Raw genomic sequence first — 17,879 nt, 5'->3', positions numbered from 1 at the left:
TATCCTTCGTATGCCTAAATCTAAGTTGTAGTAAGTGGATTATAGCAGCAAGTTGTGGTCATTGAAAATAATGATTCACTGCAATTATTCAATTAATAATACAGGTGGAACCATGTAAACTTTGGTTGGAGTGAGCATGGTTCCAAGGTAAAACCTAGAACCTAAGAACCTTATCGATGGGAGCTATTGGATCCAGGTTCCAAGGTATGCAGGGTATGTTCCAAATTCCAAAATTTTGCAAACTTGTTTCGACGGGTAGGTTTTAGGTTTTAGGTAGGTGAAACCTGGAACTTGGAACCTTAAACCTTAAACAAGTTTTTTTGTATTTTTTCTTGGTCTATGTCTTCGTGTGATCCTACGATGTTCCTTGGTGTTAAACAATGTTCCATGGCATTAGATAATAAGTGTATAATCTACAACCACTAGTTTGAGCTTTCATTTTATGACTTGTTAATGTTTCATATTTTTCATGTGTCTAAATATAAGTTGGAGTTAGTGAATCTTAGCAACAAGTGGTGGTCATTAAATATGATGATTCACTACAATTGTTCAATTAATAATACAAGTGAAACTTGGGTAGACCCCGGAATCGATCCTAAAACCTATGACAAGGTAGGTTCCACATTTCAACGAGTAGGTTCCAGGTTCCAAAAAATAAATAACGGTACCCGAGTTCAAGTAGGTTCTAACCTATAAGTATGTATCCTAAGTTTTAGGTTCCAAAAGGAACCAACCATGGACTTACATGATAGGTTCCGGAAGAATGAGGAGATTTTAGGTTCAAAAATAAACCAATTCCTATAAATAGGTTCTAGATTTCGGGTGGAACCTATACGGAACCTAAGCCGCTCACCCCTAGATTTGGGTACCTCGAATTCTTGACAATTGCATCTAGTAGTTTTACAGTGCGTTTGATTTAACTCTGGTGAAATGCAAGCATTTTCCCAAGAATCCTTTGATGAGAGAGGATTTGCTAAAAGCAAATAACTTTTGGTTGATGTATATTTTGTGTAAAGCAACTTTGAAATAAAAATAAAAAAAAAAGGGAGGGGCAAGCATTGGGAAAAATCGCCAAAGAAGGAATGGAGTTTGGGCAACCTTCGGTGGCGACCGTAGGCAACAATCGACGGCGGCCAAAGGCAACCGTCAGCCAGGCAAGCGTTGACCGGTGACTCTCATCACCGCAGATCTCGTTGTAACCCTCGTCGAAGCTTAGTAAAAGCACCAAGCAATGGAGGTCGATGAAGCTCAGCGAAGCCCAGGTGAGCCCCTGTCAATGAGGTCGCGACCCCAGGTGAGGGCCACTGAGGTCGAGGGACTTTGAGGAACGAGACGCTGGGGTATTCGACCTTTAATGGTTGAGCTTCCCAGATCTTACCTTCAACGGTCGGCGCAAACCCTAGGTGAGGGCTGCCTGAGGTCGTGCGACCTACAGCGAGGGCCGCGCGACCCAATCGAACCCTTGCGGAGGTTGCTTGACCCTAGCCGACCCTTCGCCAGCGTCCGTTTAGCTCCTCCACCTCTGCGAACTCCAAATCCGCAAAAGAAGATGAACAGTCGCGAGGGTAAAACCGGAATATGAAATTATTTGAAGGGGTAATTTAGGAAGAAAAAAAATATCATTTATCTTTGGGACCTACCTTTCGAAAATGCTAAAAGCCTTAGGCAAGTCCCCCACCTGTTTTAGGCTTTTCAGCTTTGCCAATGGTGGCATTTTCCCAAGACCTAAAATATTTTTGTCAAACACCTCAATATTTTCTCAATGGACGTTGGAGGCCCAAAAACCCTTGGAAAAGGTGAACCAAACGAACCCCTAATCTATACCGTAGCTAACTAAAGAACAAGTCATTTCCCCATGCCTGATCGAGTGGTTTTGGTAGTTCTGGTCTCCGTCGGCAGAAGACGGGACGTGCTTGCTCGCTCCAGGCGCAACGAACCTAACTGCACATCCGTCCTTACATGACGCCCACGTGGATCTCACGTCATCTAACGGTAGATACGAGAGCCGGGCTCACGTGCGCTCAGAGCATGCAGAGATTTCTTCCCGTTGAAGAGGGCCACCTCGAGGTTTTGATTGCAGCTGAAATTTTGACTGGACAAATGATGAAGCGAAGTACTGGTGTCTCCGCTCGAACGGACATGTGAAGGTGGAGAAACGACCAGAAAAGATGGGAATATGGAAGGCAAGATGGAGTGAATTGACAAGAGCATCATGGGGCGCCAAAAGAACGAAAAGAAGAAAGAGAAAATTATAGCCTCGACTGCACATAAACTGAGGATGTAAAAGCAACCATCCACTCTGCAAATTTCATCTGTTCTTCAAGTTCACGACCGTGAAAATGGGTGACCCGAGTATTTCCATCTCAAGAGGATGTCTTATCAGTATCTACCAAAAGCTGTCGTTAGATTTATTTAGAGCACAATCTCAATAATTCCACGGACTGCTTCAAAGATGATTCGGATTCCTGAGTGCGCCCCCTGTTTTCAAAATGACAGCGAGTAGTACCTATAGCAATGTTCATCCACTCACTTGGTTTGGATCAACGATGAGATAAAGAACTTCAAGTGGCCAACATTATCTTCCTTTACTGAGAAAAAACGTCGCTAAGGAAACAGCAAGCAAAAGCCTGATGACAACACACATTGACAATGATACGAGAAACCCACTCCCTCAGCAGGAATTTGGCCAAAAAGACAGCAGGAAAATTCCCTTTGTCGCCCCCTTTCGATTGGCAAGAATCAGAGGCTCCATTACAACGAAATCAGCTGTCTTTTGGTATCAAAAGCGGCTTTACTGAGAAAAATGATGCACCAACGCATGATTTAGAAGATGGGTCTGCATCAGCCCGTACCGAAGGAAGAATCAAGAAGTTTGAAGCACACTCCCCAGTTCACCAAACCCTGAATTTTAGAAACCAAAATGAGTTCCCAAAGTGTCTATAGGTAAAAGCAAACCCCTCAGAAGTGCTAGGAAGAACTTCTTGATGAACAGAAAGAATCTTATAAATTCCAACTCAAATCACTTACAAAAGCACAATCACCCATCACCACAAATTAAGTATTGCCAAACTACCATAAAAAAGCTCCTCTACACAACCCTAACCAAGTACATGCACAAGTTCCACCATTAAATTTGACAGGATGATAAAACCGTTTCCAGCATCGTTACACAAACTCCTATGTCTTCCAAGGTAGCTCTATCATGAAGGGGGAGAGAGAGAAACAGTTAGTAGCAATTCCTGGTTTCTACGGTGCTTCCAAATGCAGCGGGTTCTTCATCATACCGCGCCTCGGCGAACCTTTCTCGTCGTCTTCCCTCACATTGCCTGCAGCTAGGGCCCCACCAAGATCGCTTACATTCCCGAAAACGAACATCACTGCCCCGAGAATAGCGCAAACGAAGGCGATACCGAAAGAAGTGCTCACGCTCCGCGGGACGACCGACGCAATGCCAAAGCCCGCGCAGGTTCCCAACACCTTCACCCACGAATACCACACGGAGAAAGCACCTTCCTTTCCAGATGGCGCACAGTCTAACACCAAAACCCTACCATAAGCATACAAGATTCCCGCTGCCGTGCTCTGCAAAGTCGCGAAGAAAATCACATGTCCCTTGCTCCAAGTTTTACTACGATAGTAGAATCCAACCCCGCAAGTGATCATCGAGAGAAGGAAGCCCAGTAGCTGCATTTTCACTGCATTTGCCTTGATGAGGTTCTGAAGTGGGTGCAGCAGCGGCAAAGACACCAGAGGGAAGAGGAAATAAGTCAACCAGAAATACAGTACAAACACAGGTTTCAGGCACAATTCCCCGACTAAAAAGAGCACCGCCCCAGTGAAGATGCACATTGTTGTGAACGATGAGAGGAAGACGCCGACAAGGCTTCCCACAGCATGAGGGTAGCTAAAGATGGAGATAATATAGGTAAATGGTGGAGGAGGGGAGTCGGGACCAGGCCTATATGCCACGATTACGTAGAGAATGCCGAGAAGCCAAAAGAGGCCACCGAAGATCGAAACCACCCACAAGCTGATAAATCTATCTTTCTGATCAAGCATGTGATAAGAGAATGCAGAAATTAATGCAGCACCAAAGCAGCCAGCTGCCGTGGCGTAAAGCGAGAGCCACCCCGAGACAGATCTCCGGGCTTGGAATTGGGTCTTCTTGAGAACAGGGCCAGTGAAACCACGGATCATGAGGCCAAGGTTGCGGGTGTGGGCAGCCGAGGCCACCAGACTGGCAGCCACGATCACCACAATATAAGGCAGAAAAATCCAAGGGGTGCGGAAGAATCCTGCCGGAAGACAGAAGATGGCTCCGACGACCGTGGCGGCTCCGGCAATTAGCTGTTGGTATTGCCCATGGTCAAGGCGCATGGAGACAAAGTTCAACAAAGGCGCAGCCAAAACCAAACCTATGAACCAACAAACCGCAACCCATTCTAGAGGGGAAATATTAGCCTCGTTCATTGACCGGTGCGTCAGCCCTACAAACCTGGAGATTAATCCAATCAAGAAATAAGTGTCTCATGCTATAGGCAAATGAAACATCCATTAACAAGCCAGTGCTTCTAAGAATTGCAAAACATAATTAGGTCATGCATCCAAGAATTGCAAGATTGAATTAGGTCATGCAAGTTGGATAGCTTTCAAAGATCATTTCTAGTCATAGTCTCCTGTTCAAATGCAATGAACCGGAACAATGTACTAGATCATCCAAGATACTCATTACAATTCGATTTTGGTCAGCTTATACTTGTAAGAGGGAGATGGTAAGTCTAGGCTTCTTCCAGTTCATATAAACAATACAACCATTTACGTAGTCTCGGTCTAATATCCCAACAATACTTTCTTAACCCAGCCACTGCGGTTAAGGGTCCGAAAATCGGAGAATTTGTACCGAGCAACGAGCACAACGTATCGCCCTATGAAACATATGATTAATTCAAATGGCTCTCATTCCCTAAGGACACACACACACACCCTAGGAAACATTTCCAAAGGGCCTCTGTGTAATTTCACAAAACAATGGTCTTTTCTTTTCTTTTCTTTTCCCCAAACAGTCCGACCCTTCAAAGTCCACCTCTTTTTCAAAGCATGGTCCCCCAAATAGATAGGTCTCCGTCCCTTCCCCTCCTCAGTCGTTCAAATTTTGAACGCATCTCAGGATCTTGTGTGCGTGTCGTTGTTGCTGTTGTTGGTTCACATCAAATATAAAAAAGTTCGCCCCCAGGCAAAAGCGGTCCCCACCCCCAAATCCTATTGGCCTCTCCTGTCGGTTTCACAATTAAAGCAGAGCTGTTTATCCAAACATTATTCAACACCCTCACTCATTTTTCTTCCCGTCCTTTCGGCGCACCCTTTTCTTCGTTTTACCCCCCCAAAAAGTTCGAATTTTCAACCGTGCCACCTTCAACCACAAACCAAACACCATTAAAGAACCAACGGTAACTTGAGCTTCCCGAGGCCATTGAATAGAGCCAAAAACTCTGTAAAGATTAACCCTTTTAAATATATAATTATACAGACACATGATTATAGCCTGGTTTTGTGGCTGTGGACGTTTCCAAGGTTATAAAGTAATGAACTTGTGCGTAAATATAATAGTGTCAACAAGCCGACAAAAGAAAAAAGGGCCTTCCCAACACTTGGTTTGTCGGGACTCTCTTAGCAAGACCCATCATTTTAGCAGAGATTTTTTTGGACATTGTACTAGCTGATCTTCATCTGCTTGAGCACTCAAACCCCCCATGTGAGAGCGACCAAGCCCGTGATCTTTTACGTAGCTCTGCGCAGCTTCCATGTCTTTTTTTTCCCCTTTTATTTGTTCATTTTCCCCCCTTATTTCACAGTGCAAGCTCAAATTCTCATGCTCACGCTTTGTTTGGGAACGAGGGAGGAGGGACAGTGAGGAGAGCAAAAACGAGAACAAGCGGCTTCGCGAGGTGGTCGGGTTCTTGCTCAAGAACTCTAACAAGAAAAAGAAGGGAAAAAAAAGAACGTTTCGAACGTTTTGTGTGAGTTCATCACTCTGTTCTTGACACTACGACACATAATTTTCACGCAAAAATTTAACAGCAACAGGCAAGACATCGTGACAAAGAAACACTTTGAAAACCTTAGACGTAGAAGAAGAGCAAGAAGCTGAAAGAGGAAAGAAGCACTCACAGTTTCATCTCCTTCTCTCGACAGGCCAAGCCCTTGTGGCTCTTGGTCCAGCCCTGGGACGGCTCCGGCGGGGCGCCGACGACCTGACTGATGATGAGCGGGAACACTATGGGGATGAGCGCCGTCTCGACGAAGTAGGTGCAGAAGCCGTACAGGTGCCACCCCCACACCTCCACCCTCGACGGCTTCTCCTCCATGGCGTCGTACGCCCCGTACCCGCCCCCCCTCGCCCTCTCTATCTGCACCCCGACCCCGCCGCCCCCTCCGACGCCGCCGCCGCCGCCACCGCGGGCGTCCGTAGTGGCCAGCACCTTCCCGATCGACGTGCCCCCAGAAGACCCCCGGCTGTTCCCGCCGTCAGCGGTCGTGTCCGCCATATCCCCCTCAAGCTCAAGCTCAAGCTCAAGCTCAAGCTCGTACCTTTCCGAGCAGAGAGGCCAACTGGGTAGCAGCGAGCACACGGTGGCGCGACGAAATTACCGAGATACCCTCGACGGGAGAAACCCTAGAGAGAAGGCAGGAGGAAGAGAGGAATGAAGGTTGGAAGGTGGGTTTTCTAGAGAGAGAGTGAGAGAGTGTATAAATGAGAGAGAGAGGGGAAGGTGGTAAAGTGGGAATAATGATTTTGTTGAAGGGGTGAGGGAGGGGGAGAGAGAGAGAGAGAGAAAAAAAAAAAAGGGGCGTGCGGAACAGCTGGTTCTTGCGAGACTATCGAGAGACAGAGAGAGAGAGAGAGAGAGACAGAGAGATTGTGTGTGTGTTTGTGTTAGAGAGAGACCTTGCTTGGTTTGATCATAAACAAAAAGAGCTTTAACATTGTTTTAGGGGCGTGGAAGGCATAAACAAAAGGAGGGGGAAGGGGAGGGCGCCATTAACGAGGCAGGTGTCTTTATGCCCTAAAAAGCTACCATGGTAGAGGGGGGGCCCTTTCGTGCTCAAATGGTCTCCCTCCCTGTTCCCCCCCCCCCCCCCCTCTCTCTCTCTCTGCTTTGCTCTGTTTCTCTCTCTACTGCGAGGGGCAACTGTTCCTGCGTACTGCGTACTGGGGTAAGGGGGGGGAAGGCGGGCACGTACTGCGTGCGAGCCAGTCTTTGCAGGGTTTAATAAATTGGTGGTAAAAGGCAGTTGTGGAGGGTTGCATGTGCCTTTCTAACTCAAAGTATTTTGTGTACCAATTGCGCGGTTTTAGATTATATCATGAATCGTCGATTCGAGTAGGAGGTACTAAGATGAAATCGAACCCGATGCCACACGAATCGGGTCGGGTTTCTGTAGATCCCCCGGGGTCGAATTCTCGAGGATGAGCCACCGTACCATAAAAGGATAGGATTCGATGGGATGTTGAAATTCGTTAAAGGGTTTGTATGGTACGGCATTTTGTAAAGAAAATATGATGGATTGCGTTACGGTACGACATTTTATGATGAATCAATCTTTCGAGAGTCGATAGAAAAAACCTCCATAGGAATCGAACTAGCTCATAATTATATTAAAAATTAGATGATTTTTGAAATTGTCTTGATTTGACGAGTTTTGTGTGTTAATGCAAGATTAAGCATTTAACCATAGACAGAATTACAATGACGAGATATAATTGACAGTTCAATAACGAGTTAATCACAATGCTTACGGGACTTGAATAAACTAATTTTAACCCCCTTGAAGGGACAGCTATTTAGCTATTGGTCATCATTTAAGAAGCGAAATATTTCAAGTTCGATGCTGACCAACATCAGTCCTTGAGCTCATTCTATGAGTCATGCACTTACAACCCTACAGTTAAATGATGCGTCCAGTGTGAAAGTCCGGTGCTTAATAAGCATCTTGCTATTGCCAATTGACTTTGAATGGAATCGCTATCGATAATATATTAATGAAACGCAATCGATTGTGTTTTTGAAACATGAAAACTTTGTTTTCAATTGGTTCCTCGAGCCATTGTTGGACAATAGTCATGCTTTTCTCCATCGTTGAATGTCGCTATGTCTACGAGTAGTGGACCATTAATAGGGAGAAAATCCACATTTAATTTTAGTTTAAGTATGAACATAAGTAATGTCCATATCCTATGATCAATCAACCATGGGCTTCTCTTGGATCTTTGGTGTTTGGTTAAGAGGTATCTCATTAAGGAAAAAGGAAGTGAAACTCTTTCAGGGACCTCTGCGGCCTATCCTGATCCTACCGAACGGGTTTCACGAATACGTTTCTTATTTTTAATGTGTCGGTGCCTGCATGCCCTACACCTCCAATACCTTTCAAATCTTTTCTTTTCTGGAGAGCGGGAAGACCCTCTTATTTCTTTACATTTTAAGGATTTCGAGAGGTCCAAAAAGGGCCGAGACCAAGGAGTTTAAATCCTATACATGGATGGAGGGCAAATATAAGTCATATGACATTGTGCAATCTATATTTTGAGGGTGTTTGGTTCAGCTTTGGGAAGGGGCTTTGAGCCTCGAAAGCCCCTTCCCAAAATGCTGATGTGTTTGGTTCAGCATTTGGCCTAGCATTGGCCAAATGCTAGCATTTGGCGAATGCTACTGTTCACATATTTTTTTTGGGTTGAATCTATTCTTCACCAGGCAGCCGCCGAGGGTGGCCGGCGAGGGTGGCCGGCGAGGGAGAGCGGCCGGCGAGGTCGCCTGGGGTCGGGCGAAGTGCATTTGCAAAAAAAAATTCACCAAACACTATATTTTGGCCAAAGTAGCTTTACAAAATATTTTTACCAAACACCATTACATTTGCCCAATGGGCTTTCACTCAAAGGTATTTGTATTTTCCCAAGTAGCATTTTCAAAATTGAACCAAATAGGTCCTTTGTGTGTGTGTGTGTGTGTGTGTGTGTGTGTGTGTGTGTGTTGAGGAGACTAGAACGAAAAGGGAGGAGAGGGAGAGAGAGATGGAGAATTTTGAAAGTACAGTGGAATAGTCAATATGTCATGGATTAAAATTACATCTTTGGCAGTATTATAACGGGGGAGGAGTATTCCTGAAATCACGTTTTTTGTAATGATGGGAGCGAAACACAGTGGAATGATGATGAGCAGCATGCTTTTGCTCCCGCTTCAGAAGAAAAAACTATACTGCATGGGGGGGGGGGGCATTCCGCCAGCCCTAAAGTTGGGCCGACTGTTCTGTACAAACTCATCATGCCCATTATCATTACGAGCTACAAAGCTAGAGGTACTATGCTGAAACATGCAACGGTCTTGTTAACGACTACCTCCTAACGACACTTAACGACGACTTTCGTTTAGAGAATTAGGGACATGGTTGCTTTAAAATTTCATCTAATTGCGAAGACGTACTTCTCTTTCGCTATGTTGGTAGCTTTGAAAACCTAATTCATGCTCGATCGTCGAGTATGTGTAGACGCTTCTTTAACAAGATTCATTTGCGATCCAATACGACATGAGAAGCAAAGAATATTGATGACTTGGTACTTACACAACGGACATCTTTGAGGTGTCCGAACGCACTTCATTCGTTTGGCTCGTCATGTTACTAATTACGGACAGTTTCCATTCTTTTGTCGCTACGAAGCTATCTAGATTTTTGCCCACGCTGTATCTAGTTGGCAAGGTTCTTGAGCTAATTCATGTGTTTATTTATCATCCAAGGAAAAAACATAAGGGTCGGTGCCATTAAAAATCACAAAATGGTACATTATGATGCATTTGCCCCAAGTCTCGCGAAAAATTTCAAATTAGTACGTCATGACATATTTGTCTAAAACTAATTTTCGCCTCACAAAAAAATTTCAAACCGGTATTCCCATGACACTTTACCCCAAGCTGCTATCCTGAAACCAAATTTATGCTCCACTAGTTCTAGGGTAGCAGTTCAGGCTTTTCGTGAGATGGAAATTAGTTTTGGGTAGGGAAAATTGTCCAAAAAGTCTTAAACCTATTGCACTTTTGCCAATTTAATCATAAATCTTTTAAGTTTGCCAATTCAGTCATAAAACTTTTCACTTCTTGCCAACTGAGTCTATCCGGCCAATTTTGGCCGGTTGGCGACCAACCAGAGGGAAGAAGGCAGGAAAAAAAGAAAAAAATATTACAAAATTACCACATCAGCGTTGGCCGGACAGTCGGCGGCCACGTCAGTGCCGACCGGCCAAAATTGGCCGAATTGACTCAATTGGTAAAAAATGAAAAGGTTTAGAACTGAATTGGCAAAAATGTAATAGGTTTATAACTTTTTGAACAATTTTCCCGTTTTTGGTAAATGTGTCATAGGAGTACTAGTTTGAAATTTTTTGTGAGACGAAAACTAATTTTGAGTAAATGTATCATGGAGGTATCGATTTAGGATTATTAATAACATTGATCCTTTAAAAAAGTCCGTTTTGTTTGGAATCCTAATGTCAACAAAGGAAAGGCAATAATTATCGAGAGCATTATCGGAGAAAATTGTAATTTCGCACCATTAATCATTCACTTAACCCACTTTTTTCCACCTTTAGTGCATCAAACGGAAAAAGATAAGGTTGCACGCTCAAGAGCTTTTAGCACTACAGAGACATGACCTTTAACAAACCCTAACCTTTTGTTTTCCTCCTCTACTTTTTATTTAGTGGTTGAAATATTGTTTTCGTATTAGAGGGAAGTGGAGGTTTCACCTAACTCGTGGAAGAAATTTAATCCACATAATTCCCACCTCTTAATGACGTCATAAAGTGGACCGTACAGCAAAAAGGAGATGAGAATATGTGTATAGGAGGAGTGTATATACTTAGCAGATATGGGTGGGAAATAAAGCTTGCGCATGCATCAACGTTATGTGATGATTCGATGGCTCGTCTGAAAAAGAAGATTGAAGAAAAAGGAGAAAATCCTTGTGATGGTACTCGATGAAAAGAATTGGCGGTGCAAAAGATATGAATTCTCTCAAGTTGAGCAGAAATTCGAACACGGCTTACTCAGTCGATAGTCTAAATTTATAAATAAAGACAACCCTAATATAACGATGTGATAATTATATAAATGGTCCGTGAACTTTTAATTTATTCAATACGGTCAATAAATTTTTGGTAAATGGTTAATCCAGTCCCTGAATTATTATATCCTTGTATTCAATTTAATCCATGGACTAAATAATCTATGACCACATTACACATCGAGTTAAAGTTCAAGAACCACGTTGCATATAGGAGCAAAATTCAAAGAACCATTTGTGTGATTTTCCTATAACTATCTACTTAGGGTTCTCTAGCCGTCTTCCTCTTGCAAGATCATTGAGAACTGTGTGAACTATATCTTATCTTTTGACCAATTCTATATATATGAAGAAACAAAACACCCGTGAGCTCTTTTGGCGAAGACGATGGTGCTGCAAAACCTTTATGATTGTGAGATGAAGTTCATGCTGTATTGGAATGCGTAGCTTGTGTCGCATCTATTATCGTGTTGGGGTTCGATGAAGATGGCGTGGGATGCGTATGCTTGCTTTACTTGGACGGCAAAGAAGGAAGAGATTCGTGCACACAAAAGTAAAACAGAGTTTCCATCTACAAGACAGGAACTTGACCAGTGATATTCATGGAAGCAATGGTAGGAAAGGTAGGAAATGTGCGTAATCGACGGGTAATTAGTTTGAATTGTTTCCATGCACATAACAAATTTATATTCCTAGACAAAAAAAAAAACAAATTTATATTCATCGATTGTGATAGTAAGCATACTGCAGGATTTATGCCCTTGCCTTTCGTGATGGCATGAGATTGCTAAGCTTAGACGCCATTGCCGCAGCCACAATGACAACCACGATAACGACCGCGACAATAAGGTCATTTGCAATATAAACAAAGTCCTTGCCCTGGTAACATAAGATGGACGACACTTTTGCGTAAAAGTCATCTGCCCAACTTAGCTCTCGGTAAAATCAAAAGCTTGAAAAGATAGCTACCGACATCGCCAACACTTACCTAGTATTATCATAGGAATTCTACATTGATCACAATGTATGCGAAGTTTAGCTGTAGTTACCTCCCCTAAAGTACAAGCCCGTTGTCGCAACGCTACACAGACACGTAGAAAAATGATTCGAGATTCATTTTAACCTAAGCGCCTTTCAAAGATGAATCGATGGTGTTTTTTTTTTTTTAAAGATCGAGAAGCGCTTATAATATGAATTTGGGGCGAAGGCTTCTTCAAAACACTTAAAACCAACGGCTATTGTATTGCTAAACAATGTTTTTGGCCACATCATTTACAGTATATGCGATTTTGATCCGTGGTTACCTCTCTAAAGTACGAGCTTGTCTGCTACACAGACATATAGACAGAGATCGAAGATTCACCTTAACCTAAGTACCTTTCAAAGACGAATCGAGGGTGTTCTTTTTTTAAGATCGAGAAGCGCCTTATTATATGAATCCGGGGCGAAGGCTTCTTTAAAACACTTGAATCCTAACGGCTCTTGCATTGCTAAACAATGTTTTTCAGCCACTTCTTACGCATTAAAGTCCGCTCGATGCTTTGACTCCTAGGTCTCTTCTCTTCTCTTTTCTTTTTCTTTTTCTTGTCTTCAAGACACCGGCGAATCTCAATTTAGTAAAGGTTCAGGAATCTTTTTAAGGTGGCCTACGAAGTAGCTTACCAATTAAAAAAATCATTAATCTCGCAGGCCGTTGGGCTTATGGATAAGGGCATTTATAATTATTTTAAGGTAAAGTTTCATAAAATAATTGGTGGTGTATGCGTTACATGCGTATGATATCGGGGCATGGTAAACAATGGCGGAAAGCGTGGGAGGAGCAGGTGATGCTTCAAAAATAAATGTTGCAAATTTTATTTTTTTTTGGCGGCATCTTCTTCTCCCTTTTTTCTTCTATTTTTAACTTTTGCTTTTTTTTCTTTACCTTTCGTTTTTAGCTTTCCATTAATTTATTTATTCTTTTTGAAAAAGAGGCGGGGCATGATGATGCATGTGGCCTAAATTGAATTCGGGCATAATGTGATTTCTTCGCAGGTACTCATCCGAGGCTGTCATCTGATCAAATTGAGTTAAATAACCCCTTTTTTTTTTTTGCTCTTTTTGCATGAAAATAAGGGCTTGAATAATTAATTTCGGCCGGATAACAAAAGTATACGAGAAGCTTTTCTTTTTCTTTATCCATGTAGGCCATATTTGGTAGACGGAGTGTAGATAGCAAAAAAAAAATTAATTGTTGGTTCCACTCATGATAATGCATCTAAAATTCGAAAACGGAAAAAAAAAAATCTTTTAAGTCTTGTTAAATTTACGCTCAATTATGTTATAACACTACATGATATTTGTATATTGGAATAATTTTAGATGTTTCCCTCTTCAAAAAAAGTTAAAGTGCGGATAAAAAAATTACGAAAAAATAGTAAATTGAAAGTGAAAATTCGCTCCAAATATTGCTTATTTTGACAGTCTAATTCCAAAAAAAAGGCATCAACTTTACATTAAATAACAATTTTGGCCCAAACCTTTTTGTATCTCATAAAAAATCACAAATTTCAACTTAAATTTCAAATCTGGCATAAATAATTTGAAATTTTCACATCACGAGGACTAGATTTGGAATTCGTGTAAAAGTTAGTACTTTTTAATAAGACAAAAAAAAGTTCGGGCGAAATTTGTCACTCGAAATAAGATTGATGTTTTTTGTTTTTGGGAATTAGCCCTTATTTTGACATGGCCTCTTTTGAAATCTTTTCACCATTCATAATTAGACTAAGAAAGATAAAAATAAAAAATATATTCATTTCCCATTCCAATGCGCCTCCTATCTACGCCTTTCCCTTCGTACCTTCTTCTTTCAAATTATTAGGGTTTTCTCCCTACAAGCATGACCTTACAACCTAGGTCCTTTCATGAGTCTATCGTAGGAAGGACAATGTCCATGGCTCCTAGACCTTAACTAGGTACTGACTTCTAGGATACACCATGGACAAGTGTGCTTGGAAATTGGAAAATTCTTGGGGGGAAAAGGGCGACAAAGTCACACTCATAATGTCCAGGGAAGAATCTACAAGTAGATAAGCTTGATTTGGGTTCCTATAATTGAGGCTTTATTGGGAGTTTGAATAGTGGTATGATGGATTTATTTGGTGATTAGCTTTATGAATTCTAGAAGGGACCGGCTTAGTCTAGTTTTCTTGTTAGTTTAATGTCCTTTCGTCAACTCATCAACCCCACTTTAAGCGTAGAAGTGATCGATGGGTGAGTCTGATCAGATTGAATGTCAAGCTTAGGGACCCATGTATGTGATCGCCTATGCGAGTAATCAAGTTTGAATAGGCCTAACTTTGCAAGTAGCCCAAGAAAGAAACGACTTGTCCAAGCCTACTCATTTATGGTAGAGGCTTGGGCGAGCATCGAGAGTTGACAGGCCCGTTATCAGCTCTCTTAGGCCCGTGATGGCATAACACTGATGTGATGGGAGGGATTAGGTTGATACGAGACAACCATTCAATACTTTTTTTTTTCCTTTTTTCAATTAAAAAGCAAAGTTAATTGTAAACTTATATCGCATAAGTAATATGACTGATCGAGCTCATCAGATCTACTGTGCAATCGACACAAAATACTTTTCCAATGCTAAGAGCGCAAATGATAATCATTATGTTTCTCTGTTTTTCTATCTTTCTGTTCCTAGGAAATGGAACAAAAATCTGTTTGGCAACGCAATTTCATTTTTTTAATTTTCAGGGCAAGTTTTTAGCTTAGAAATAGGTTTAAAATGGAAATGAAAAGTATAAATTTTTACTTTTTTATTTATGGAACAGAAACAGAAATGACAAGAGCTCACCCTTACCGCCCGCTGCTGCCTGCGAATATACGAATTCTACATCAACTCTATCAAACGAATTTCTGTTCTAAGAACAGAAACTTTGTGTCGTTATCAAACGTTACTTTCTGCTCAGAAACTCGTCCGGAAAATATTTCTAGTTAGAAATTGTTCCCAGGAAGAGAACATTTATCATTCGCACCCTGAGAGAAAGTATTTTCGTGCATCAGATGGACCATGTGATTTTCTCCTCATTTTTTTGAAATCAAAGCAAAGTAGATGAAAATGCAAATATCGCGAGAGCGATGTGATTGGTCGATTACTTCACGTCAGAACTTTGTCCCAATCCTAGGCAATTGGACAGTGCTCTTGTATAGAGTTGGGCCGGCAAAGTGCAGCATCAATAAAAGAAACATTGGGTCACACAAACGCTAGAAGCCCAAACGAATGGGCTCATAGTGGCCTCATATACGGAGTATGCCTCTATCTGCTCTTAGCTATTTGTGCATACACGGGCTTTTTTTTTTTTTTTCAGTCCAAAGTAAATATTTTACTCATATCTCAAAATAATATATGAAAGGTTCAAAACAAAGCAAATCCCAAACAGTAAAGTAGAATAACAAAGCACAAAGTGCCGTGATAAGCACACATCTGTCTTGGCATCAAAGCATAACAAACGGCGGCCAATCATCGTAACTTGCATCGTCATCTGGGCAAATCGTAGCTATTGGAGTAGGGGATTACAGTGTATCCATACACGGGATATCAAACACCCATTTTCGGAGGATAAATTCATTGAAATTTGGAGGTCACTAAACTTTTTGTGAATTATACAATAGGACGACTGAAATTTAATTTTAATCGCTTGATGCACTAGAATCTTTCAATTTTGTAATTCATGCACTTTTATTAAATCTAATCAAGTTTGTCGCAACATACTAATATGTGTCCATGTGATAATGACTTGGCATCTACCGAATGAAAATTGGTGGAGTTCCGATTAAAAAAAGTATCAATTGCAAAAATGTTGAAAATGTAGTGCGCGGGGGTGATTGAAACCGAAGTCCGGAAACCTGTTCACTAAACTTCATGGAGCCACTAACGGAATTTAACCAGTTTTTCGACCTTTGGTTATGTTTTTCATCTACTATCGGTAATTCTTAAACCTATTATACTTGTGCCAATTCAGTTCATAAACCTTTCAATTGTGCCAATTTAGTCCTAAACTTTTTCGCATTTTATCAATTGATTCTATCAGACCAATTTTTGTTGGAAATTACTGATGTAAACGTTGGCCATTCTATGTGGCATGGCTGGCACTAACTTGAACATTTTTAGTAATATTTTAATAAATTTTATTATTCATTTCTTTTATTTACTTTGTTTTTTTGGACTGAGGCCGGCAAGGGTGTGGCAACCCTTGTGCGATGCCCTCATTGTGGCCAATGAGGGCATGGTCGAGGGTCATGATGCCCTCGCCAGCCAAAGCAAGGGTGTGCAGCGCCTCGCTAGATCTGGGCTAGGCGAGGGCGTCGCAGTCCTCGCTAGCCTAAGATGAGGCCACGACGCCCAAATCAGGCAAGGGCTAGGATGCCCTCGCCTATGGCCGGCAACTATTGCCATCTCTCAGTCCAAAAAAAAAAGAGTAAATAAAAGAAAAGGAATAAGAAAAAAGTTATAAAAATTATTTTAAAAAATTCAAAATTTTCTCTTTAAAAATGTCCACGTTGCCATTGTCCGCACCATGTAGGACAACCGGCGTCTACGTCGTTGATTTCCGATCAAAATTGGCTGAATGAACTTAATTTGTACAATGCGAAAATGTTTAGGACTAAATTGATACAATTAAAAGGTTTAAAACTAAATTAACGTAAGTGTAATAGGTTTATGATCTTTTGGTAATTTTCCCTGGTTTTTGGTTGACTACGCAAATCTAAGTACAGATTTTCTTATGACAATGTCTTTCTATCACGGGTGAGAAGGGCGTTTGGCATGGAATGGAATGCAACAACATTCATAGAATCAAGGGTGGGTCCATTGTTATCTGCCTCATGTGAACTCGTGAGCTCACGAATGTGTGAACCCAAGAGAACAATTCACACAAAAAAACCATACAATGACGACAAGCACAAGTCCATGATGCAATCAAGCAACTTGACGTGAAGGCATTAAAAAACTCAAGCAAAAGGAACAATATTCGGACGCAATCGCACACCAAATCTCATTGGATACACAGCTGTCCACCGCGATATTCCTACACTAATGACAAAGACCTAATCATCAGTCCTCAAGCCCATCATGTACCATTTTTCCGCGAATGTATAAGCAGGCGAATTAAAAAAAAATAGATAAGGACACAAATAATTTTTGAACTTTAATTCGATGTGTAATATGATTCATAAATTTTTAATTTATTCAATATGGTCCATAAATTTTTGTATATATTCAATATAGTCCTTAAATTATATAAAATTGTTCAATGTAGTCCCTGAATTTGAATTAACGAAAGGACAATATTGAACATTTCATATAGTTTAAGGACTAAACTGAACATGTACCAAAAGTTTCTGGATAACATTAAACAAATCAAAAGTACATGGACCACATTGCATATCTGGTTAAAGTTCAGGGATCGATATTGAATAGATTAAAAGTTCAGGGACCACATCGCACATTGAGCCAAAGTTCGGGGACCGTTGGTGTTATTTTCAAAAAACAAAGAGAGGAAAATTATCGATTTGGCTAAATCAATTTTTGGCGACTAATTCCATTCTCGGGTCAATTTGTAGATTGCGCAATTGGGGGGAGCCGAAAGCGAACAGCGGTGCGGTCCAAAGCAATGGGCGTGCGTTTTCGCTGTCTTTCACTTTGGACAAAAATCAAATAAGGCGCAACAGCCCCACCGGTGTCGCCACAAAGCTACAAAGAAAAAGGCCCATCACCACAT

At 41.5% G+C, this 17,879-nt stretch overlaps 1 protein-coding gene across 1 annotated transcript; it reads right to left on the bottom strand.

Annotated features, from left to right (window-relative positions):
• Positions 1–2,978: 2,978 nt before the first annotated feature.
• Positions 2,979–6,772, bottom strand: LOC115662476 (uncharacterized). The gene is made up of 2 exons (XM_030584617.2): positions 6,169–6,772; positions 2,979–4,495 (listed from the first exon to the last, which is right to left on the bottom strand). The coding sequence occupies exons 1-2, from the start codon at positions 6,543–6,545 to the stop codon at positions 3,247–3,249; spliced, it is 1,626 nt and encodes a 541-aa protein (XP_030440477.1). The 5' UTR covers positions 6,546–6,772; the 3' UTR covers positions 2,979–3,246.
• Positions 6,773–17,879: the final 11,107 nt, after the last annotated feature.

Source organism: Syzygium oleosum, unplaced genomic scaffold (assembly GCF_021117445.2).
Source record: "Syzygium oleosum isolate NSW1041296 unplaced genomic scaffold, Sole_v2.1 Sole_v2.14, whole genome shotgun sequence".
Classification (NCBI taxonomy): domain Eukaryota; kingdom Viridiplantae; phylum Streptophyta; class Magnoliopsida; order Myrtales; family Myrtaceae; genus Syzygium; species Syzygium oleosum.
This window is presented reverse-complemented; position numbering and strand designations above follow the sequence as displayed.